The 26598-nt window shown below is 36.3% G+C and overlaps 1 protein-coding gene across 1 annotated transcript in view; it reads left to right on the top strand.

Annotated features, from left to right (window-relative positions):
• PLXDC2 (plexin domain containing 2) overlaps positions 1 to 26598 on the top strand; it is a 447796-nt gene that overhangs the window by 144860 nt on the left and 276338 nt on the right. The window contains exon 2 of the mRNA XM_077772453.1: positions 25500 to 25711. Within this exon, the coding sequence (XP_077628579.1) occupies positions 25500 to 25711 (212 nt within the window). The remainder of the gene's footprint in view (positions 1 to 25499; positions 25712 to 26598) is intronic.

Raw genomic sequence — 26598 nt, 5'->3', positions numbered from 1 at the left:
TACTTTAGCTAAAGGATGCACTGTTCTTTGCAACACAATCCAGTAACACAAGCAACAGCAATACTTCTCTAATTTTATTTTATTTTCTTGATCCCATGCTGTTAGGAGGGCAGAATTGATCTGTTTTATTATATAGGACTTCTTATATCACTTAAAAATGGAAATCTTGGGCACTACCTACATATTTTTTATGAATAATAGCAAGATGTTTTTAGAAATAGACATATTTGAGGTCATTGGAAAATGGAACAGAAGGCACAGAGATTTCCTGTACGTTCTTGTCCCCAAACATGCATACCCTGCCCTACTGTCAACATCCTGGTATCAAATGTCACCAGTGTGATACATTTGTTAAAACTGATTAACCTACATTGATACATGTAGTTTAATCAGTTAACCTGAGTAACTATTGACGTTAGTTTATATTAAGAGTCATTGATGACATTGTATGGCTTTGGACAAATACATAATAGCGTGTATCTATCATTATAGTATCAAAGTAATTGCACTGCCCCAAAAGTCCCCTGCGCTCTGCCTATCTATGTCTCCCCATTCTCTAACCCTTGGAAACCTCTGATCTTTTTGCTGGCTGCCTAGTTTTGCCTTTTCAAGAATGTTAAATAGTTGGAATCACAGTATGCAGCCTTTTCAGGTTGGCTTCCTTTCCTTGGTAATACGCATTTAAGTTTTCTCTGTATCTTTTTAGGGCTTGATAGCTCATGTTGTTTCAGTGCTGAACAATATTCCATTGTCTGGATGTACCAAAACTGATCCATTAACCTCCTGAATGACACCTTGGTTTATTTATTTATTTATTTTTTTTTTGAGATGCCTCTTCGGCATCTAATAGCAGGTTTTTACATTAAAACAAACAAACAAACAAACAATACGGGTGCCTGGGTGGCTCAGTTAGTTAAATGTCTGACTTCAGCTCAGGTCATGATCTCACAGTTCACGAGTTCATGCCCTACATTGGGCTCTGTGCTGACAGCTCAGAGCCTGGAGCCTGCTTCAGATTCTGTGTCTCTCTCTCTCTGCTCCTTCCCTGCTCATGCTATGTCTGTCTCTCTCTCTCTTAGAATTAAAATAAACATTAAAATGATTTAAAAAAAATTTTTTAAGCAATAAAAATTAGCTTCTTTATGGGGCCCCTTAGTGCCTCAGTTGATTGAGCATCTAGCTTCAGCTCAGGTCATGATCTCATGTTCTGGGAGTTTAAGGCCCACATCAGGCTTGCTGCTGTCAGCTTCTCAGCGCAAAGCCTGCTTCAGGTCCTGTGCCCCCCTCTCTCTGCCACTCCCTGCTTGCACTCTCTCAAAATACATAAATATTTTAAAAAATATATCTTCTTTGTTAATATTGGTAGAAGTAAAACAGAGGATTATAAGGGAATAAACTAAGTAGACTTCATTCTACATGGACATCATTTATAATGCAGAGGGGATATTGAATGACTGTACGATATTCTTGTTATCCATGCTATTGAACAAAGAATAGGAGACCTAGAAATCAATTTATCTCTCTGAATAATGGATCTGCTGAAACTTCAGGGCATTATTAGAAAAAGTTCCTATCAGAGCATGCTTTTTTATTCCACTTGTATGTGCTTTAGCATATTTTTAAATCTAGAATTATTTATATCACATTTAATGATATAAATTCTCTTCTATGTAACCTATCTCTTCCACTTAATCTCCCACTTAATCAATAATGAGAAAATTTCAAATCTTCACTCTTCACTGAGTAAATCACTTCGTATGAGTTATCAGTAGTAGATTCTATAGCAGTCAGGCCTGCAGTGGGTAATTGCAGAGTCCCATTCCTTTTTCTAAATGAATCTAGCCAAACCAGGAAGGAGGACACACTATTTATCTTGTGAACAATGAAAAGAGAGGGAAGGAGTTTTCTTCAACTGCATAAATATGCAGTTGCACTGGTATGTGTGGCTTTCTAATGTGCTTCATTGTAGTTTGTGTTGTTTCTGGAGGACAAATGACCCCTTGACTTTTTTGGAGGCCAAAACAGGGTGGAGGAATTGGCCCTGGACTAGCACAGTGTACTGAGGGCAGGGCAGACATTAAGCCTTTCTAATGTAAAAGCTACCCTTTTAGCAATTATTTTAGGCAATCCCAAGACACCTAACACCCAGTGGATTAAAATATTTATGCGCCTTTATTTCTTTCTGCCTCACATTTTTATACGAATTCTCCTGTGATTCCTATTATTTTCAGGAGTCCCAGGTTTAATTTACTTCTCCAGAGCCTCATTGTTCAAAGTATGGTCCACAGACCAGTTGCAGAATCCCAGGCTCCATCTTGGACATAGAATCAGGATCTGAATTTTAACCTACCCCCTGGTGAATCTTGTGCCTGTTCGAGAAGTAGTTCTAGAATTTCCCACATATCTTGTTTGCCTGTCCTACATTACTCCAATGAGTAATCCCAATATTCAAAATAGAAAAGAAAATCTTCAATTATAGGGTAAAAAATCAGTACAAATTTGTCACTGCCATGCGTCCAGCAGTTTGCCATAAGACTGTGTCTTCTTGTGGATTGACAAAGTATCTGGCGAGAAAGAGTAGAAGGGACTACTTTGAGATTCATATGGGTATAATTCAAATTCCAAAAATAATTTGGGTCCCCATGATCCCTAATTCCCAGTATGTGCCCCTGTCTCAAGGCTCACCATTGCTGGTTGTGAGGCATGTGGACACCACAGTAAAAGGTCTGGTGTTGAGGTGGAGATACTAATGAAAGACATGAATAATTACCTGACAGTGACTAGGATAATGACCCTGAACAGTCCAGTTAGCCTTAGTGTGGGAGCAGAAAATTAACCTGACCTCTGAAGACCCCAGTCCAGGTTTCAACCAGCTAATGACTGCCAGTGGAATTGCAGACAGTGCACTGCACACACTTACAGTTGGACTTCTTCACTCATAAACCCGGCGCAGTGATTGTACATTCCATAAATCCAGGGCTATTGTGAAAAATAAAGTAGATAGTAGAAAGCACTTGTCAAAGTTGTGCAGGCAGATAAGGAATTAAAACAAGATTCCAAATACTTGAACAATTATTTTCCATTTCAGAATAGAATCAGAAGCAGTATCCACAGACTACTTAATGTTTCCCTTCATATTTCACACATAACTTTGGAAGGTGCCCCAAAAGTATGAACATGTGACCTTTCAGTCCAGAGACGCAGAAGAAATAGAATTTCTCAGGGTTTTACTGATAGCAGTGTTTCTCCAAGTGTGGTTCTCTGATATCCTGCCTTAGAACCCCCCAGGATCTTTGTGAAGGGACCCAGTTTGAGGTCTCTTCAGGAACATTACATGATTCTGTTGCATTCTGAAGTTTGAGAGATTAGTTTGAGTGGATTTTTGCTGTTAATGTTAGGAAAGACATAGAAATGTTATTAAATTCAACTTAAAGCCTTTGTCTTTACAACAGCTCTCTGTAAATGTCCCCCTTTCATATTTAGTCTTATAAAAAGAAATTCTACATCTGCCTTTTTTTTCCTCCTGAGGTGATGCTGTTAATTCATTCATTCCACGAAGATTTGTTGAGCATCTTTTAGAACTCTGAAGATCTATTATCTGTCCAGGAAACTAACTTCATAACTGTTTGCGTTCCTAAGTTATTAGGGCAGTGAATACATTGAAAACAATCTTTGGGTAGACTTCTGGTAGAAATGTAAACTTCCTATGAAGTTTCTGCATATGGACAGTAAGACACTCTTAACTTCTTGTCTTTGATTTTAATTTAAGCCAAAACTGTGTTTCTCTCTGCCTACTGGAATACTAAACAAAACAGTTTAGGGAAGAATAAATGAGATTACTTTTTTCTCTTCCTCATGCTATACTTCCATGTATGGAATTTAAGTGTACAGTTGATCCTTGAACAATGCAGAAGTTAGGGGCACCGATGCTGCTTCCAGTCAAAAGTCCCTAAATTGCTTTTGACTCCCCCAAAAGTTAACTACCAATAGCTTCTTGATAACCAGAAGCCTTATTGATAACAAATATTTGATTAACACATATTTTGTATGTTACATGTATGATATGCTGTATTCTTATGATAAAGTGAGCAAGAGAGACAAAAAGTCAAAATCATAAGGAAAATATATTTATAGTACTGTACTGTAAAAAAGTCCACATAGAAGGGGTCCTATGCAGTTCAAACCTGTATTCTTCAAAAGTCAACTGTCTTTTCTACTGTAGTAGAGATTATTGAAGTGAATTATAGTAGAGATTGTTTTTTTTTTTCCTATTTTCACATAAGTTAATGATGTCACAATGGAAATTCACAGCCAAATATTTCATGTATCTTATTAAATACATGAAATGGGAAATTAATGGTCCTGGGCATTTAAATTATCAGTCATCTGTCAGCCTCATTACTAAATTTTCTTCTCACAGTCCACTCTTTTTGCTAAGAGCTCATAGGAATTGGTCAACCCCTTACTGAATGAACATATTAGCCTTTCTATATAATAACTTAACATCTTCAGAATAGAAACACATTTTTTCTACTGTTATCAGTTTAATCAAAGGGAATGAACGTGTGTCTTAGACTCCTGCAAACCATTCTTAAGAGCATAGTAGAGGTAATCTTTTAAAAAAATGTGTCAGATCATGCTCTTTCCTGGTTAAACCTTTCCAATGACTTTCCAACTCTCTCAAGAGTAAAATCCAACTTCCTTATATCTGCAAGGCTTGTACACCAGCCTCATCTCCGTCCACCCCACCTAGGCCGCCTCCACCCCAGACACAATCATCCCCCTTCCAATTTTCCTGAACGATTCTCATTCTTGCCTGGGCCTCTCTTCTTGCTGCTGTTTCCAAATACCACCAGAAAGCCTTTGGAAAGTTTGAAGCTAGAAGTTCACATGATCTGATTTTGAATAAATGAATGAATAAAAGCCTTTACAATGGATTGAAGAGAAAGCACAATTTTTCCCCTTAAACAAGAACTGAGATAGGCATCTTGTAGAATGATTTGGAATGTCTTAAATGTCTTATAGTGGTAAATGTATTGCAGACTGGTGCAAGATCTTTCTAATTGTACTCACAATAAATTTAAATATGGTAAAGTTAAAATTAGCATTCTCAGCATGGACATGAATTTAAACTTAGAAATAGAAATTTACATATAAATAGAAAATTAAATCAGTTTTCTAAACAGGTATTTTTGAAAATCCAATAACAGGTTAACAAATTTAAGGTTTATACAAACACAGAGAATATTTTTGACTTAATTTTAATTAAACTTCATGAAGTATTTGATTGATAAGTGAGAAAGGAAGAAAGCATTCTCTTGGCATTCTAAATAGCATTGAAGGATATTGATGGCTTTAAAAAAATAATCCCGGACTGCCTGTTTGTTACCTAGCCACGTAATTCATAACAAAAGGCAGGTGAAAACACTTCACTCTAGAGCAGCATGTGGTGAGATGTGAGACGTTATGTAAAGTTAAAATGAGAACAAGCTGATCGGTTTTCTTCTCTATTCATATGTCATTCTTTAGAAGTAATAGACTCGAAAGTTCGCCTCAGAGCATTTTGCTCTTCCTCTGGGAAATGTGAAGAAAAATTATGTGTGTAGAATGAAAACATGTTAATGTGTGTTAATTTATTCTCATAAACGCGCAGGAGTCTTAGGTTTGGTGGGACTGGAGTTCAGGTCAAATTGTGATTTCTACATAGGAACATTGGAAGTGCTCATGGCTATTTATCACCAATTTTTGAAGTGGGAAATGGAGGAATGTGAAAAAAATTATGTATTTTATAGCTCATAGATACATAAAATTATACATTTATGACTACATATAGTTCATGGATATCCCTCAATTTTCTCTTTTCAAGTACTACCGTTCTTGGGTTTATGTTAATTGAACCATAAACGGAGTAAAGCCATTATGACGGTTTCAATATGGAGTGGAAAGTTAAGACCTTTTTGTCCAGAGGGCATAGAAAATAGTTCTAGATGGGGGCGCCTGGGTGGCTTAGTCGGTTAAGCGTCCGACTTTTGCTTAGGTCATGATCTCACGGTTCATGGGTTCGAGCCCCGCGTCGGGCTCTGTGCTGACTGCCAGCTCAGAGCCTGAAGCCTGTTTCGGTCTGTGACTCCCTTTCTCTCTGACCCTCCCCTGCTCACGCTTTCTCTCTCTCTCTCCTAGAAATAAATAAAACATTAAAAAAAAAAAGAAAGAAAAAAAGAAAATAGTTCTAGATGAAGACATGTGGCAAACCACAGCAGGTCACACTTTCACAGAATAAATAACCACATCAGCTGCTGATATAATGAATAAATGTCACATCAGCTGCTTTATGTCCAAAGGGATTCTCTACTTTAACTAACTCCCCAGATTGTTTTTATACAACTTTTCGGCCATTCTCCGAAATACCTTCAATTAACACCTCTTTGCTTTCTTTTTTCCTTTGCTAGTTTGTCAGAAGGCTTGTCTGGCTTTTCAGCCTGATGTGTTGAAAAGCCAAACCACTTCGCCAAAACATATTTTTATGCCAATTTCATACCTTGGTACCATAGTTTCTTCCTTCCTTTTGGTTTCCAGGGTGCCACGAAAACATGTTTGGCTTCAATTTGATTGAAATATTTAAATCTTAAGGTACATGGCCATCCTTCTTCACTCTATTGTAGGTTAATTCTCTAGGTTCTAATGTTATATTATTTTTATTTATTTTTATTTTTTGTTAACAGAAAATAGGGGGAAGAACTCGTGCTATTCCTTTCCCTGTACTCAATCTAGTTTAAAATTTAGATTCCCATCACCAAATAATCGCACTTTTTCTCCTCATGGCCTTTATTAATGATGAATAAGTTTATTGCTTTTGTTCTTGGTTTGGAAGCTGAATCACCATTACTACAACTGCTGTTGTCAGGATTATCTGTTATTTGAGCTTACCCTCCATTTGTTAGAATTTTAGAGATGTTTCTGAACAGCTTTGAAAGTCCGATAACCAAAAAGACAGAATTGGAAAACCTGATAGGACATTCTAATAATTTATAACAATTCAGATTCTCCCCTGGATTAACCAACAACTTCCTACTACTCTTTTAACGAATTCTATCCATTCATTCATGAAATATTAAATACAAATTTAGTACGTACCAGATTCTATTCTGTGAAGTTAGAGTATAAAAACATTAAACTATAGACTTTTGAGGTAGAAACAATATGTGAATACTAGGAATACAACAGGAGCAAATCTAAGCAATGGGCCTATTTTGGGGGTGCCACTTTTTTATGTGATAGAATACACATAACATAAAATTTACTCTTTTAACCATTTTTAACTATACAACTTAGTGGTACTGAGTATATTCACAATGTTTTGCAACACAGTCTTCACACTCTCTGTCACCAGAACATTTTTATTTTCCCAAACTGAAGCTATGTACTCATCAAAGAATAGTTCCTCTTTACTTTCTCCTTCTATTCACTGGTAATTTCTACTTTGCTTTTGTCTCTATAAATTTGATTACTCTAGGTACTCATATGTGTACCTTTGGTACTTCATATTTGACCTTTGGTGTCAGACTTATTTCACTTAGCATAACATCTTCAAGTTTCATCCATGTTGTAAAATAGATCAGATTATCAGGCTTTCATTCCTATTATGGCTAAATAATATTTCATTATAGATATGTGTGTATGTGTGTGTGTGTATATATATGTATATGTATAGGTATATGTGTGACTATCTATATATTTAGTCTATCCATTCAGCTGATAGATCTTTGGATTATTTCTGCCTTTTGGTTAATGTGAGTAAAATTTCTATGACCATTCTTATAAAAGCATGCATTTGAGTGAGGGGTTACTTTCTTTTGGAAATAATTTTAATTTAAGAAAAGATACAAAAATCATGAAAGCAAGTCTTACATGTCAAACCAAATTTGAACTGTTACCATTTTTTTTCTACTTTGCTTTGTCATTTGTGCTACCATTCATACTTTTTATTTTCCTTAACCACTTGCCAGTTGTAGAAATCATAGCTAAAGTTTCCCCTCAAAATCAAATAATCCTCATACTACTGTTACCTGTATTACATGAGAATTGACTGAAATAATACATAATGCTATGTCTGAAGTGTCAAAAATTAATATGTACCTTATAGTGGGTTTTAGGACTAACATACATTAACCTGTACTACAGAATATTAAAAAGGCAATATTTATGTGACATCATCTCTAAATTATATAATTTGGCAAGGATAAATATGTTAATTTCTCACTGCTTAGTGCTATAAGTCAAATTTGTATTGTTTTTAGTATTGTTATTTTCTGAGCCAATATTTTTAGCCCACTTGATAAGATCTAAAATATTAATATTAACACATTTTCAAATTAGCATTGGCTTATTAATACCAAAACTAATTGGCTTATTAATGCCATATTAAATGTCTGTGAATATAAAACAGTTTGCTATTACTTACTCTGAGTACAAACGATTAAACGAAAAAATATCTAGGATATACTTAACAAAATGTAGTTTTAATTTTTTTTAAGTTTATTTATTTTTGAGAGAGACACAGAGAAAGCAAGCAGGGGAGGGACACAAAGAGAGACAGGGAGAGAGAGAATCTCAAGCAGGCTCCGCACCATCAGCATGGAGCCCAGTGTGAGGCTCAAACTCACAAACCTTGAGATCATAAACCAAAACCAAGAGTTTGATGCTTAACCAACTGAACCACCCAGGTGCCTCTGGAATGTATAATTAAAAGAACTGTTTATAAAGTACATTTTGAAACTTACCACACAAAAGATGGTGTGCTCTTATTTTATCCCATAGCCCAGTATAGAAGATGATATGGATCAAAGAAAATATTTGATCTGTTCTAAGGATTTTGCCTGTTCAAAATCTCCCAGTTAGGGATAAATAAATGGGTACACTTCTTTCTGTAGTTTTAAGACAGTTTCTCTGGAAGACTCACTAGGCTATTATAAGCGGCACAGTCAGACAAAGGTGGATATTTTTTCACAGTGGCAGGAGAGACCAACAATGTAAAGTTTTAATGGAGAGTTTGAGGCAAAAGCTTTCTACCCATTTATGGAGTATGTTTCCCAAAGGCATATGCTAAACACAAAGACATAGGAAACCATGTTTGTTGAGGTTTATCTTCAGAAATAATCTCTCCATGTTTCCTTAGATCAAAGCTATGCAAAAGCACCTGAGCAACATACTGCTCTCATATATCAGGGAAAGTTGGGTTGACTTCAATAACGTCGTTTCTGACAGATTTATATAATAAATGAGTTCCTAAAAATTGTTTATAGGTTTAGTTTTCTCTAAACAAGTCTTTAAGTTGAAAAAGATTCCATATAGAAAAGATTTGAATAGTATAATCAAGACTAGAAACAGTAAAGAATATTGACTCATTACCAATCAAAAATGTAAATTAAAGGAGATTCCATTTTTTTAACGTAGAAGTAAAAAAAAAAAATTGGGGAAGAGGAGACATCGTTAAGTTACTGAGAAAACATGGGATACCCATCTTCATGTCCTGCTGGTGAGTGTGTAAACTGATAACAGTTTGATTGTCACAGAGTACAAATCCCTCTTTCTGAAATTGTTCCTGAGAAAAGAAATTAGGTTGATCACAGAAATGTAGGCTTTAGTATCAATGTGAAAGCTCAACAGTTGAGGATTAGTTTATGGTAGGCATTAATTGTAAATTAAATTTAGTATACAGTCAAGAACATGGAAAAATGTTTATTGTGTAGTGCTGAAACAAAGAAGCTATACACTTGTAGACACATAAACACACAAACATACTTTCTGATACAAAGACTCAGGGATACATGCAGAGAAATATCCAGAAAGGATATTCACTAAGGTGATAACTCTGCCTCCTGCACCTAGAACAGAATATTAGATATTTAAAAATTTCTATTTTCTTTTTAATGATTTTCTTTTTTCATATTAGGTGAAAGGTAATATTTTCATTTAATAATATTTTAAAGTCTTTCAGGTTATTCACTCTTTTATATAAATAATGATTTTTGTTATAAAATGGGGGGACACTTACTATAAGCAAATTGTATAACTTTTATCATTTATGGATTGCTTTTTTTGAACAAGAACCAGGTTTCATAAATCAGTGTTTTCAGACATTGCTTATTTGTAAATAAAGGAAAGAATGTTTATCTTAGTATTGTTGTGAGCACTAGTGAATACGCACAACATAATTTTTCATAATACCTCAGTGAGTACCAATTGCTCGATAATGGAAGTTTTAGGATTTTTTTTTTACAAATAGTTTATTATCAAGTTGGTTTCCATATAATACCCAGTGCTCATCCCCACAAGTGCCCTTCTCTATGCCCATCACCCCCACCCCCACACACCCATGAGTCCTCAGTTTGTTCTCAGCATTCAAGAGTCTCTCATGGTTTGCCTCTCTCCCTCTCCTCCACTATCTCCCCCCTCCTTCTCCACCATGGTCCTCCGTTAAGTTCCTCCTAATCCTTCTCTACGTGCAAACACATGCCTGACTTACTTTGCTCAGCATAACACCCTCAAGGTCCATCCATGTTGCTACACATGGCCAGATTTCATTCTCATCGCCATGTAGTATTCCATTGTATNTGTATTTCTGAGGGGTTGGTTGTAATAAGTCCATTTTCATTCATGATTTTGTCTACTTGGGTGCTCTCTCTTTTCTTTTTGAGAAGACTAGCTAGAGGTTTGTCAATTTAGTTTATTTTTTCAAGAAATCAACTCTTGATTTCATTGATCTGTTCAATTGTTTCTTTGGTCTCTATGTTGTTTATTTCTGCTCTGATTTTTACTGTTTCTTTTCTTCTACTGGGTTTGGGGTGCTCTTGTTGCTCTGCCCCTAGTTCCTTTAGGTGAGATGTTAGATTTTGCATTTGTGCTTTTTCTAATTTCTTGAAATAGGCCTGGAGTGCAATGTACTTTCCTCTTAGGACTGCCTTTGCCACATCCCATAGATTTTGGATTGTTGTATTTTCATTTTCATTTGTTTCCATATATTTTTAAATTTCTTTTCTAATTGCCTAATTGGCCCATTCATTCTTTAGTAGGATGTTCTTTAACCTCCATGTTTTTGGAGGTGTTCCAGACTTCCTCCTGTGATTAATTTCAAGTTCCAAAGCATTATGATCTGAAAGTGTGCATGGTATGATCTCAATTCTTTTATATTTATTGAGAGCTGCTTTATGTCCCAGTATGTGATCTATCTTAGAGAATGTGCCATGCGCACTTGAGAAGAAAGTAAAGTCCATGGCCTCAGGATGTAGAGTTCTAAATATATATGTCAGATCCATCTGGTCAATGTGTCATTTAAGTCCATTGTTTCTTTACTGATTTTCTGTCTGGTTGATCTATCCATTGCTGTAAGCAGAGTATTAAAGTTCCCTGCTATTTGCACATTCTTGTCTATAAGATTGTTTCTGTTTGTGATTAATTTTTTAAAATATTTAGTTGCTTCCATATTTGGTGCATAGACATTTATAATTGTTAGTTATTGCTGATGGATAGATCCTGTAATTATTATATAATGCCCTTCTTCGTCCCTTGTTATTGTCTTTAATTCAAAGTCCAGTTTGTCTGATATAAGTATAGCTACTCCACTTAATTTTGACTTCCAGTAGCATGGTATATATTTCTCCATCCCCTTTTAATCTGAAGATATTTTTGAGTCTAATGTGCACTTCTTGCAGACAGGAAATAGATGGATTTTGTTTTTTTATCCATTCTGCTACCCTATGTCTTTTGATTGGAGCATTCAGCCCATTTACATTCAGTGTTATTATTGAAATACGTGGGTTTAGAGTCATTGTGTCCTTTTTGGGATTTATGCTTGTGGAGGTGTCTCTAGTATCTTGTGTTCCTTGCAACACTTCCCTCACAGAGTCACCCGCAGGATATCTTGTAGGGCGGGCTTAGTGGTGACAAATTCTTTCAATTTTTGTTTATTTGGAAAGACTTTATCTCTCCTTCTATTCTGAATGACAGGCTTGCTGGATAGAGGATTCTTGGCTGCATATTTTTTTCTGTACATCACATTGAAGATCTCCTGCCATTCCTTTCTGGCCTGCCAGGTTTCATTAGATAGGTCTGTCACCACTCTGATAGGTTTCCCTTTGTATGTTAGGGCCCTTTTCTCCCTAGCTGCTTTCAAAATTCTCTCTTTGTCCTTATATTTTTCCAGTTTCACTATGATATGTCATGCAGAAGATGGATTCAAGTTACATCTGAGGGGAGTTCTCTGTGCCTCTTGAATTTCAACTTCTCTTTCCCTCCCCAGGTTGGGGAAGTTCTCTGCTATAATTTGTTCCAGGACTCCTTCAGCACCTTTCCCTCTCTCTTCCTCTTTTGGAATTCCTATGTTACAGATATTGTTCTGTTTGATTGTATCGCTGAGCTCTCGAACTATTCTTTCATGTTCCTGGATCAGTTTATCTCTCTTTTTCTCGGTTTCTTCTTTTTCTATAACAGTGTCTTCTAAATCACTTATTTTCCTTTCTGCCTCTTCAATCCATGCATTGGACGCTTCCACTTCCAGTTTATTATGTATCTCATTTATCGCATTTTTTAACACATCATAATTATTTTTAAGCTCCATATTGTTTGTAGCCATAGTTTCTCTGATGTCCTCCATGCTTTTTTCAAGCCCAGCGATTACTTTTATGATTATTGTTCTAAATTCTTGTTCAGTTATGTTGCTTATATCTGTTTTAAGCAGTTCTCTAGCTGTCATTTCTTCCTGGAGTTTCTTTGGAGGAGAGTTCTTCCGTTTCGTCATTTTGGTTAGCTTTCTATCTCTTGTTAATTTTAAAAGCTTGTTGTACACTCGGTCCCTAGAGTTCTGCTGTATTAGAGAGGACTCTTTGACTGTTCAGGGCCTGTCTGTTCAGGAAGTGTTCTTTGGATGGTGTCTTTTGGTTTCTCTTGTTGAGCGTTTGGTTATTTTGTTTCCCTACTGGTAGTGGTATTTGGGACTTTCCACCACGTGTAGTTGGCTTGTTTCTTGAGGCACCCTTATGAGATTGCCTTCCCAGTGTATTCTGTCTCTTTCTCTTCCCAAACTCCTGTGGCTCAGTGTCCTACGACTTCAGGCCTTCTCTCTTTGAGAGATGGGTGCAGGCAAAATGTACGGAGCTCCTTACTTCTCCCGGAAGTTTTAGGTTTTTAATTATTTTATGCAATTCAGATTTTTTCTCGTTGTACTAAAGCCAGCACGCCTATAGAAAGGAGGTTTCACATAAATTTATATAATAATAAGTACTTAAAGCAGAGACTTTTCCAGTTTATTTGCAATTTGTCTCTGTGTAGAAAAAGCATTTACTAAGAGGCAAATTCAAGGAAAGAAGGGGAATGAATCAATTGGATTCTAAGAGTGGTGGAATGCTACTAAAATCTAAGTGATTGAAAGGTTGCTTTGGATTCTGTCTCACATTGGTAGTTTAATCTTCAACTGTGGTTTGTATATTTTAGGAGTCTATCACAGAAATTTAAATCTAATTTTAGTACAGTTTTCACTGTCTTACTTTCCTTTTTAATGTAATTTTGTTGATTGTGGTTTATTTACAATGTTAGTTAAATTGCGTAATCAGCATAAATATATGCAATCACGCAATTTAATTAGGGAGTCTTATTTAGAGAAGTAATGACAAAATTCAGGCATTCATAACATTTTAGAAATTCTTGAGAACTTTCTTTTAATATTTTTTAATGTCTTATTTCTTTCTGAGAGGGAGAGACAGCGTGAGCAGGGGAGGGTAAGAGAGAGAGGGAGTCAAAGAATCTGAAGCAGACTCCAGGCTCTGAGCTAGCTGTCAGCACAGAGCCCAATGCAAGGCTCGAACCCACAAACTGTGAGATCATGACCTGAGCCAAAGTCAGGAGCTTAACCAACTAGGCCACCCAGGTGCCTGGAGACCTTTCTTTTAAAATGGTTACTTGAATGGAAGTTTCTAGTCAAATTTAAGTATTTCTCTTTTTGAAAACAAGCTTTAAAAATCTTATCAAAATCAGTGAGTGGAGTAAAATATCATATTGAAAGTATGTTACTGTGTATGAAAACCAAAATTTCTTAACTAAATTTATACTATAGTCAAACTTTCTATCTCCCGTTATGTTCTTAGCTTTTAACATAAAGTTTCCCATTTTTGTGATAGAGGCCCTTGGAATATGATTGTTTAAGTAAAAATCATAGACTTATATAGGGAAATACATTTTTTCTATCTCAAGATAGTTCATCTCCAGTACTAGTTTGAGTTTATATATGGAGGGGCCTGGATAAGTGGATAAATTATGGACATCACTGGCTAGTAAATACTCAAAAAGCACTTAATGAAAGAAATAAAGTTGTTTGGAGATTTCACAGCTAAGTAGTTTTGCCCATTGCTTTGTGGCCCTAAAGCAGTATGAAAATATATTTCATTAAATACATGAATCAAATGTGAGAAACAGAATAATGGGAAGATTCTTTTCTCTTACTGTATTAATCTGTCTGAAGATTTTAAAGGATTTTGGAGTTATAGTGTTGTAACACTGATCATTTATTTGATGAAGTTCATATATAGAAAAAGAGGTTAGGAAAGTGTAGGAAATTGCACAGAACTTGACAGGATCCTTCCAGTTTTCTCAAGAAAAACTCCAACATATCTAAGTATTCAAGGATAAGAATTTACACAAAGAAATGAAATTGTCTTAAGCAAGAGCTGTCATGATGGAAAACACCAGGTTACCACTCCAGCTCAGTCATGACCCTGAGCCGTTTCAGTGAACAGTAACAGAAAGAAACACAAAGATGAAGAAAGGCATGACACTTCTCCTGGACAAGCTCCTGGTCATTTGTAGAGAAATGTCATTTAATCAATAATTACAACAAGAAGAACACAGCAATAGGTTTGGGTAAAGTTCTTTGAGAGCACTTTAAAATAACTCTCCCTGGGAAAATTATATATTGGTAGTGATGAAAGGCTTCACCAAGTCAGCATATTTGGATCTGACCTTCAGAAAGCAGAGATTTAGGGTTTTGTCCCCTCACTATAGAAGGTAAAGAGCAAATTTAAAAAATATAGCTGCTTCCATCTTGTATAGCACAGAAAAAAGGACTGGTAATATTATAATGTATTTCCTTCTCATTGTGTATATATATATGTGTGTGTGTATATATATATATATTTCTCTTTTTTTTACGTAGTTCGAATCATACCACATATAGTTTTTTGTACTTATTCATAAATCCTTATGTGCATTTCAGAATATTTGCAGAGTATTAAATCCTAGAAGACTTTTGCTACAGATTATAAATTTGCCAATATGAAATTTTGATTAAAATTAGAAGCTCCCAATAATAGAGTACAATACTTCAGAAAAATTCTCTATCAAATACTGACAAGTACAATTTCCAATAAATCTTTGTGAATGTAGTATATGGAAGAATTATGTTGAATTGCTTTTTTATTATTTTTATTATCTATTTTTTCTTATTTATTGATTTAGAAAGTGTGAGAGAGAATGTGAGTGAGGGAGAGGGGTAGGGGGAGAGAGAAGAGAGAGAGAGATTCTTAAACAGGCTCTATGCTTAGCATGGATCCGGACCCGGGGCTTAATTCTAGGACCCTGGGATCCTGACCTGAGCTGAAATCCAGAGTTAGATGCTCAATCAATTGAGCCATCCAGGTGCCCAGAATTTGTGGTTTTATAATGGTAAATACTTGAACATTTATTAGTATTTATATTTCCTTCGCTGTGAGCTATCTATTTATGACATTTGTCTTTTTTTGGTGACTAATCTTTTAAAAATTTATTAGGTTAGATATATTTGTATATATTCAGATAAACCATATATGATTACGATTTTATACATCAAAACATTGAATAGTTGTGTACATAGTATTAATCCCAATAAGTGCTACTGATGTTTTTTTTCTGCTGGCCTTTTAAATTTATATAAAACTGAAATAAGACTTTTCTTTTTCTGTCTGACATTCTTAAGTGGCTTAACACACATGTTTGTGTGATTTGCGTAATAATTGAGTCTCAAATTGAATATATTACGTCTGTGTTTTGTTTACCCTGTGTTTTCAACCATAGCACAAAACAGGGAGCCCAAAAATATAGATTTCGTGGTTGTATGTTTCACTTTTTGTCTAGGAATGGTATTCAACATTTAACAGCTAGTATCTGGTTAGTCCTAATGGGAACAAACCACATCTTAGGGCTGAACCCAAATCTGGTGTTTATTTCTTAGTTGTTGGATTAAATTGAAAGTATTGCTAATTATTTTTGGGCAAGTAGGGGATGGAAGTGAAGTTAATCTGTTAATTTTTTATAATCGGTCAAATTTCAGAAAAAATACTTCTGGGTTCAAGTCTAAGAATGTGGAATGCATTACACTAACTGAAGTCATCTTTTAATAAAAATGCCAGTCCAGACTAACCTTAAATTTATAACCTTTGGGCTATAACTTTAAAAAAATAAACAATAAAGACAATTTTGTTATCTTTATAATAATTGTATTATTGACCACTTACCCAAGTCCACACAAACTTCTAGAGATCATTTAACCTATAGAAATTTGGGACCATTTTGATAATTGTGTGATTTGATTTAAATCAGATAAAAGTTAATAGACAGTATGATAGAAATGCATACATTGGCTGTTATCTGTGGCCATTGGCTATGTCAGCCTAGGTTCTGGACTCAACATTGGGCCATTATAGATTCTGACCCCACAAGCTGAATATGGTCCTATGACAGTATGCAGTGAGATCAAGTATATCAGACATCTGGCAGCCATAATTTAATAGAAGACCCTCAGTGGTTTGGGCCCTAGGCATTTGGATATAATGTTTGACACGGGGCACTGTTATCCCAATTGATTCCATCTGGCCTGGTTTGGCTCAAAAGACTTAACATTTTCTTTCTTTTTTTTTTTTTTTTGTTTAGAGAAGCTATTGGCCATGACTAGTCCTTGTTTACAGAATTTCCCATCTCCCTTGGCAGATACAGTTACACTCTTCATGCATTGGGGCTTAGCTTTTAGTGTGGAGCCCTTAACTTAAAACCAGTCATTCTTAATACAGGTAATAAGGATAGTTTAGGATGCCTAGTGATAAATGGAAGTGTTAAGGTATTTTTACCAAATAGTTTTACTTTTTTTCTGTGCTATGGGGACTCTAAAGTCTCATAATACATAAATTTTCACAACTTAAGTAGTAAACTGGAAAACAAATGCAGAATGTTTAATATATGATGCCAACAGTCTAAAATGTGTTAACAAGATATTTAGCCAGTAGATGATAGATTTTTTTTTTTTTTTAGATCACAGACTTTTCTAGGTGGGAGGGACCGTAAAGGCTATAAAACTGCCCCATTCATTTTAAAGATAACAGGAGGTCACATACCTAAAATTTCCATGTGGTTTCTGGGGTCATGATGCTGTGTTTTCTACAGAAGATCTCAGGGACTTCATTAAAAGATAGATTCTCAGGTTTAATTAAATGCTATTTACCCTGTTTATAGATTATTTATTGATTATGGTTCATGTGGAAATGAGTTTATTCTCTAAATCTGACAGATTTATCTGAAACATCAGTGGAAGGCCTGAGTTCTTTGATAATCATCTTTTTTATTATAAAACAGGAGGTTATTAAAATGCATGTGAAATCTACTTGAAGGAATTAAGTGTGTCTTTTAAATTTCTGCTACGCACTTAATAGCATAATCCTCAATTAACAACAACAACAAATAAACGATGATTCATTTTCAAGGACCTCCCAACTTTTCAAGGTATAATGAAAATATAATTACTGTTAGTGTGCTATCACTTTCTGCTCCTTTTTTTCATTAACATTTTTTCATTTCCTCCCTTTTGCCGTCAACCTGATAGAATACCATATTCTTTTGTTGCTTTCACAAGCTAAATTTTTTATAGATTTTTGCTGTTTTAAAAAGCACATTTTGTTTCATTATTTTTTCCCCTTTTAGATTGTTTCTTTGTGTCATGTCATCAGGGTTTGTGACAGATTGCTAAATTGAGCTCCCAAAAGCTTAATCAGGGGAAGATTAGATAATTGTTAAGATCAAGTCTCTGGATTCAGCTGTTTTCTTTCCTAGTCTATCACTTACCACCTCATATGTGTCAATTTTCTCATATGTAAGACAGTTTACAATAATGGTATGTGCCAAATACATTAATGTATGCAGATGCTTCAAACAGTGCATATTATTCAACTAATCCTAAATTAAAGTAATTACCAATATTACTATTATTATTATTATTAATTCATTATTAGAAGCCATTCGTGAACACCTCTCTTATAACTGTTAACAAAGTTTTNATCATGACCTAAGCGAAAGTCGGACGCTTAACCTACTAAGCCACCCAGGCGCCCCTAAACCTGTCTTAAATATCACTGATGATTATTATAAAGCTGAGAATGTTTTCCATAGGATACCCTTTTTATGTATAAAATTAAAATTTTTGATTATTTTACTTAATAATAAAATTAGAAAACTATTAATGCTTCGTACTTCGAGAGTAACTCTCAACCTGTTTTCCTCTTTTAACTTAAAATTGCCCTTGTTTCATCTAATTCATAATTTTTCAGTCTCCTGGGCCACGCCTGCATTCTTTGAAGACATGTGTTGTATTGCTTACTGAGTTCATTAACTAAAAAGAACCGAGATGATAAACTGCAACCATAAGTGTTGCTGAACATCACCTAACTGGCCAGTGAGCTATTTTTGAGTCCAGCTTATGTCACATAAATGAAATTTATCTGTTGTGGATTTGTTTTCCCATGGTTCTCTCCTTCTTCTCCCCTTCTCTCTGGCTACTCAGAAAGGCGGTTAAAATCTTAAGAAGTTTTTTAAGTCATTGTCTCAGATGAGCAGCAACTTGGTCAATCATTCATTTACTTATCCGTTCATTTGTTATTCAGAAGATTTTGTATACTTGCTATATGTCAATGCCCATGCTTATAAAGATAGGACAAAAAATGTAAATAAGATAGAGTCTCTGATCTGAAACATCTCAGTGTCAGAAGTCCCTTAGGTCACCCCAGTGTTAGTGATATGCTAGTAGGATTCATAAGAGCCAGCATATATTTGTATTTATGGCTCTGATTTATTACAGCAAAAAGATAAAACCAAAATCCACAAAGGGAACAGGCACTTGGGCAATGTCTACAACTAAGGCAAGTTTCTAAGAGCCCTCCCCACCAGGAGCGCATAGGACACAATTAATTTTTCCAAGCAACAAACTGTGATGACACATGTAAAATACTATCAACCATGGAAGTTCATTAGAAACCCAGCCCAGTGTTTTTACTGGGAGCTGTTTACTTATCCACCTTCTGTCTAGCATGTACCAAGATTCCAGATGTCCAGAAGGAAAGCAGGTGTTCAGCATAAACCATATTATTTGCCCAAACAGTTTAGCTATGGTGAGCCACTCTTACCTGTTAGAGAATACTGGGAACCCTCCCTAACTCTACGTTTCCAGATGCCAGCCAAGAGCCATCCTTGCAAACAGCGTTTTCAAAGGATAGCTGTCTCAGGCCTGCTGTAACTCTTTTCTGCACAAATATACATGAAAGTGAGATAGGCAAAAGGGTGTTTGAAGAGTCAGGTAAAAAGATATTGGATTATAAATAAAACTAACTCTACCTGGGGGAGCCACGGGAAACTTCATTTTTATCTATCTATCATCTATCTATCTATCTATCTATCTATCTATCTATCTATCTATCTATTATCTATCTATCTGTCTATTTAGAGTGTGTGCATGCATTCACAAGCTGAGTGAGGGGAGGAAGAGAGAGGGGGAGAGAGAATCCCAGGCAGGCTTCACACTCAACACAAAGCTCAATGTCGGGCTCAGCCTCACAACTGTGAGATCATGATCTGAGCCAAGATTAAGAGTCAGATGCTTAACCAACTGAGCCACACAGGTGCCCAAGGGAAGCTTCATTTAACAAGAGAATATTTGTATCTCTTGCTGTATCTTCAAAGAATTGTGGGATTTCCCAAAGTCTGGGGTGAAAAGGGGCTTTCCTTCATGCAAAGGTAACTATACTCCTTGCAAGTAAAGAGATTATTGGGGAATTCTGCATGGTAAGAGCCTAGGGCATGATGAGGGGCAGAGTGCAAATAGAGGGGAGAGTGATTGGAACAAAAGATGGAGTGTTTATAGCTTTGTGAGTGGTAAGGATCCATTAGCAATTTTAAGCCAAAGAGAGAAGTGAATAACTTTGAAAGTTATCTCTGGTAGCAGATGGAGAAAAGATTGGAGAAGGAAGAGTTTGAAGACAGTAAGACTAGATTGGAGGCAAGAGATGATGAGTTCATACCCTAAGGCATGTATGTTGGGTCTAGAGCACAGGGCAGTGGTTCTCAACCAAGGGGGCTCAAATAATCATGTGGGAAGCTTAAAAAGACTGATGTCTAGGGCCTACTCAAGTACTTTAATATCTCAATGTTGCATCTCTTGCAACATTGTGTATGCTTTCACTTCTCACTTTCACTTCTGTAGCTGTCTTACTCTATAATGCCATCAGTCAAAAACCTCAAACCCACTGCATAGCCATTTCACCAGTGGACATAACCATGGATATAACCATTTATATAGAATTTCCTCTTTACTTCCACAATAAATTGAGATGCAAAGCCATATAACAGGATCTACCTCAGCCAGATAATTTCATCTATTTTCAGATGAATCTAGCCAGCAAATCTGTTTCAGTGAACAGTTTTAATGTTTCTGCAGAGCATTCACAGGGGTTCCCTTGTAAAGTGTAGATCAAAATGCTTATCAAAAGGCACAGATGGACCCCAGTTACATAAGATGCATGTCAGTTTATGTAGTTACTTCTTGGTGGTTTGACATGCATTGTGTATATGATCTGTATGCAAGACATGCGACATATGGTTAAGGATGTTTTCAACATATAACTATTAGTTAAATGTAAGCTATCCTAATAAAATCATTTAAATAAGAGATAAATATAAACATATCCATCCCAGCACAGTTTTCTTACTGTTTTTGAATTTTATTTTAAATTATTTTACAGTATATATGGCACAAAAGAGACTTGCCAGGTTTGCAAACAACAATAGGATGACACACATGAGTTTCTTGTCTTTACTCTCAGATTAACTAGACATTTGTGGCTTTCAAAATAATGTTAATTTGGAATGTAATGAAGTCACTTCTTCAGTGATAGCTTACCTGCTGTTTTAATTGAATAAAATATCTCAAGAATGTGTTAAGATTAATTTATGTATTATACATAATATATATGTAGAAATACATCTTTAAGCTTTCTCTCATATCCGAAAGAAAGTCTTTAGATCTATTTAATATTTCCATGAGCCATGTGATTAACAACTATAGCAAAATATGTTGGAGAAATTTATCTTTGAAAGTTTTCCATCAGTGGGTTAATGAACATCCAGTGGGCAGAAAGGAAACATTCTGTTGAGCCAGACTACTCAAAAGATCCCTCATGTTGCTTCTGTTTTCACTACAGCTGGGAAGAGAAGAATCGTATTACATATCCCTTTAATAATATGAGATATTATTATATACCATAAACATATCCCTTTAGCTTGCTTCTGAACGATTCGCTTTGGTGGCGATTTAAAGAATAATTTAAAATATTTTTATGAGTCTGAAATCACATGAATTGCATAGGAATAATTTACAGTGTAGATGGCCATGCTGTGGTCTTGCCAATTTTCCTCGGTCTTTGTTTCTGTAAAACATTCATTCTCGACTTGTGTTATCTTGTCTAAAACTCATTCTGAAATGGGATCAAAATCTAAGCCAATTTCATACTCCTATCATGATGAACCATGTGGTACTGAATTAGGAGCACTTAGGAATGTTTCCTCTTAGTATTCATAACATCATCAGAGAAAAAGAATTACATCTAAAATAACAACCAAAAGAACCAAAAGAAAAGTTAGAGAAGCCAAGCCCTAATGCTCAGAGTTGTTCTTATTTAAAAACCTCCCAGTGCCTTCCTTAGATCCTGTTTAGTCTTTTTAAATATGAGAACTAGCAAGTGATCAAGTGATAGGTTTACAAAGTTTAAGGTAGCAAATTCTAGGAGCAAGCATGTCCATACGGGACGCAAACCAATCCACCGCTGTCATAGCTGTTAATGTGACCATGAAGCAAGAGAATAAAAATTATAAAACACTGACAACAATTGTTGGGGGGACCCCCCCACCAAAACCCCACTGCTGTCTAGGGACTGACTTTGTAAGTACTAGAGTAAGCATGTATGTTTGTCTTATACAGGAGGCCTCCTTGTCCGTTAAATTTAGCTTCCCCAGTAACCCTGCCAAAGCATTGCTTATGAAACTATGAAAACACTATGAAAAGAATTTGACAGATTAATCAAACATGCCAAACTTCAACTTAAGTGGTGTTAAAAGATAAACTGAGGTATATTAAAAATGTAAAGAGTTGACCTGGGCAAAGATGAATTCTAGTCTGGCAGCACTGAGCCAGACATGATTGGGAACACTCTAAGGACAGGAGAGGGGACAGACTTTTATGGGAAAAAAGGCAGACACAAAGCGAGAAAACTATTTGATTGGCTTAAGCATTTACCTGACTCTGACAAGCCTAGGTGGCTGTGTGAGCCTGGTTGTCCCTAGGTGTTGATTTTTTTTTCCTGGAGTCACTTACAGGCTTGCTTGGGAAGGCCGCTAAGGTAGCAGAACTAGCGATCTCTTTCTTTTAGTCAGTTTAACAGTGGAGAATATGGGTTTTATGGCTCCTCAGTTTTGAAGCTCCTTTTCGTTTGTTTTCTAGGGTAAGAAGGTAGGGAAAAATGGGAGAGGGGCTCAAGGAAGTTGAGAAATAGACTTTCCAGGCAGACAGCCCCTCCAAGGTTAGTTATTTCATCTCTCACTGCCCTGTGCCTGGATCGCAGTGGGGAGGGTGACGTCCCTGGCCTCCAGGCGTCATGGGAAGTTCCTTATTTTGTCTTGTGTTATAAATCTCTGGAAAGGTAGTGACAACATTACTATCAGGCAATTAATATCCAACAATAGCACCCATTTCCAAGAAACCAAGAGTGGTTTTGAAATTCTGTTTTGAAGATTTTAATAAAGATGAATTCTTTGAAGTTTTAGGTAGACTCCCTGATTTACATTTTAGAGGACTAAAAACCTCTGCTTGGAGCTCTTCCCTTTGTGTGATTTGTTTTATTTTTATTTTTTTTATGAGAAAAANGTTATGCTGAGCGAAATAAGTCAGGCAGAGAAGGACAAATATCATATGTTTGCACGTATAGGAGGATTGTGTGATTTGTTTTAAAGCCATTTTTATATCCAGAAGCATTTAATCCATTAACTGCCTTATATTTGCTACATTTCTTATCTAGATTAACATTGTAACAAGGATCCCGTATAGATTTTCAGTTGTTCTGATGTGATTATTTGTATTCAGATATTCACCCTCTCTAAAGTTAACCTAAGTGTTGGGCCAGCAGGTCTTATCTGGTTGTTGTAAAACTTTATTGCTTAGTTTTGTTGTAAGCTGCCTCATATATTTTTGGTAATGAGGCAGGATATATAAATAAAGCACATAAAATTACTTTATGTAGCTTTGCCTAGAATCATAGGTCTTCGAGCCTGACACATCATCAGGAAAAGCTGTCTGCCTTTGCAGGTAAGGTATTTTCGTTCCCATTTAAAATCTAGGGTAACCAGAGCACAGAGTTCTGTAAATTATGCTGGACCCCATACCCAGCAAAAGATTTCCACCCCAGCTCTTTTGAATCCTTGTACAATATTCCTTCCATTACTCAATTCTGTCTGGTCCAATCATTTTTGTTTCAAAAAGACTGTCAACAACTCATTTATCCATCCATCAGTCAGTCAACAAACATCTTTATTGAGCACCGTTCAATGGCCAGTGGGACAACAGTGTTAAAAAAGAAACCTTTTATATGGTGATGATGACAGTACTCATTAGCCATAGTTCTTGAACATTTAATATGAGTCACGGGGGCACCCATGATCGACGCTTTGTGTACCTAAGAGTTTTCAGCCTTATACCAATTCTATGAATTGTGCATGTGCTACATCTTTCTAGCTCTTGGGTTCTTCTTTATGGAGCTTTTGGCCACTTCTTTCTTCACAGTTCTTTTAAGCTCATATTTCAGGAGCCCATGGAAAAGTCTAGATCACCAACAGTATGGTGGTAATATGGTGGTATTTCTCTCTGGGCTGTATCTGCCAAAGCATTAAGCAGTGGGAGACCCTTTACGTTCACGGTGAAACTAAAGAATATCCTTTCTGTCTAGAAGAATTATTAGCACCTCTCTGAGTTGACAAGGAAATGTTTTAGACCATTTGTGTGTGGTCAGTAGTGGTAATCTTAACTTAGTTATTAGAGTTCTAAGCAGCTGATACAACAGTATAATAAGTCACATTAAATACATTTTGGTTTCTTGGAGTGTTCTCATATTGAGGGCAACATCACAGCTGTAATTAAATCACTGCTCTCTTAGCCCTTTTTGAACCTGTATCCTGCCAGCTATAAAGCCTGTCAATTCATATCTTTGGGTAATAGTTGTATAGAAGAAGCCTGTTCTTCTTGGTCAGAGACCGAATTTCCCTTACTTATGATACACCTTCCCCTGCTGACCTACTGAAATGAAAGACTAGGAGTCATGATTAAATCTTATTTTCCATCCTGTAGTAGCAGGATGAGCTGGGTCAGCAAGGCCAGTCCCTGCAGATGGCTTTAAAATACCTTTGTGATTTGGTCTCTTTGCCTTCCCATCCATTTCTCTAAGTGCCTATCACTGTCATCCTTCACCACCCTGACAAGAGTCCAAGGTGAGAACAGCACAAATGAACAAGAGCCTTTGTGATGCCTCCTGAGGGTGTTGCTTATTAAGTGAGGTGGGCAATGAACCAGATCTGACTTGTGAGCAACAAAGCAGGTTAGCACATTTACACAAAGATCATTCCATATATTATTTAACCAATTCAAATACATTGTTGGCTCCTTGCTGCCCGGCAAAACTTGTGTGAAGGGAATATAAACCCACAAGCTAATAACATCTGATTTTTATTTTCAAGTGTGCTAAGAATCACTAGATTTCATTCCTTTGTTTGGATTGTAGCTTATTTTCTCAAAACAAATAGAGACTATTTATGAAGTGTGTGTGCAGAGGGCAGGGAGGGAAGGGGATAAAATGCATTGCTTTAGGGCTGCACATCTGTTTTGGAAGTTCTGCTGGATCTGTACATTAACCATTGTCACGACTTATGGTATGTTTTAAAATTGTCTTCTACACAGAGATGTTCATACCAACTCAAAATATTACAGTTAAACAGATTCTGCTGTTATGAGTTCGTTTCCTATTTTCATGACTAGCAGAATTATTCTTCTGCTCTGTTAGCTGGCATGTGTATGACTCAGAGCAAGTGGCAACTCATCATTTTATTTCTTGTTCAAACAGATTGGCAATATCAAGTCGCTCAGGTCTTCCCCCAAACAGAAAAGGAAGTTGAAGTGGACACGCATGTATTCAGTCACCGGGGGAAAAGGAGCGTGGATTCTCTCAAGGCAGTAGACTCGAACCGAGCAAGCATGGGCCAAGACTCTCCAGAGCCCAGAGGCTTCACGGACCTGCTACTGGATGATGGGCAGGACAATGCCACCCAAATTGAGGTAGGCAAATAATCTGGGTAACTGAAATGGATTGATGCATGTATTTCCTGTAAGGCACTCAACCCCTGCCTATGTATAGACGGGCCCTACAGCTCAGTCTAGAGCTTCTGGACTTTTTGTAAGGATCAGTGTAACTCATCAACAAATAATTAGTTTATATTCAGTAATTCAATAATAATTATAACTATATTAAATAAGTAAATACATCATAGCTAAGTCATTTAGTCACTGATGAATTCATTTGCTCAAGAAACAGACAAATATTGGCTTTATGTGGTGATGACCATGAGAAAACACAAAGAGGAACATGATACAGCACCTGCCTTCAAGGAAGTCACTGTGTAACCAAATCATCTTTTCACTATGTGATATGTACGAGAATATATACAGGCTATAGCATGGCATGGAGCGGGGAGAGATCGCCTGCTTGGGATTTGGGGATGGGCCATTGTCAAAGAGGCTTAGCCTGGGAGATGGCATTTAGGCAGGGGCTTCGCAGGTTGAGAGGAGTTCACCAGGCTGATATCCTGTGTGCAGTAAGAAAGGAGATCCCTGACAGTGATTTGCATCTTCAGTGGCTAAGTCTTAAAACAGTAGGGCATCCTTGAAGAGTCTCATAGAGTGACCGACTTTTCCATTTTACCTGGGGCTAAGGGGTTTCCTAGGGCAAAGCACTTTCAGTGCTAAAAAAAAATAAATAAAAAATAAAAAGGCAGTTCTGGGCAAACTGGAATGGTCGGTCATTCGGTGACTGTAAGCAATTCTTTCTTATGGTGAGAGTTATGGAGTGCAATGAGGAAAGCTGGAGTTGGGTTGGATGAGTATGGAAGTTTGCTGAGGGCACATTTTAGGCAGTCTGTAGGGTTGCCCAGAGGCCTCAAGGGTAG

Source organism: Crocuta crocuta, unplaced genomic scaffold (genome assembly GCF_008692635.1).
Source record: "Crocuta crocuta isolate KB4526 unplaced genomic scaffold, BGI_CrCroc_1.0 scaffold96, whole genome shotgun sequence".
In the NCBI taxonomy this organism is placed as follows: domain Eukaryota; kingdom Metazoa; phylum Chordata; class Mammalia; order Carnivora; family Hyaenidae; genus Crocuta; species Crocuta crocuta.
Note: the sequence above shows the minus strand (reverse complement) of the source record. Positions and strands in the feature narration are given on the sequence as shown.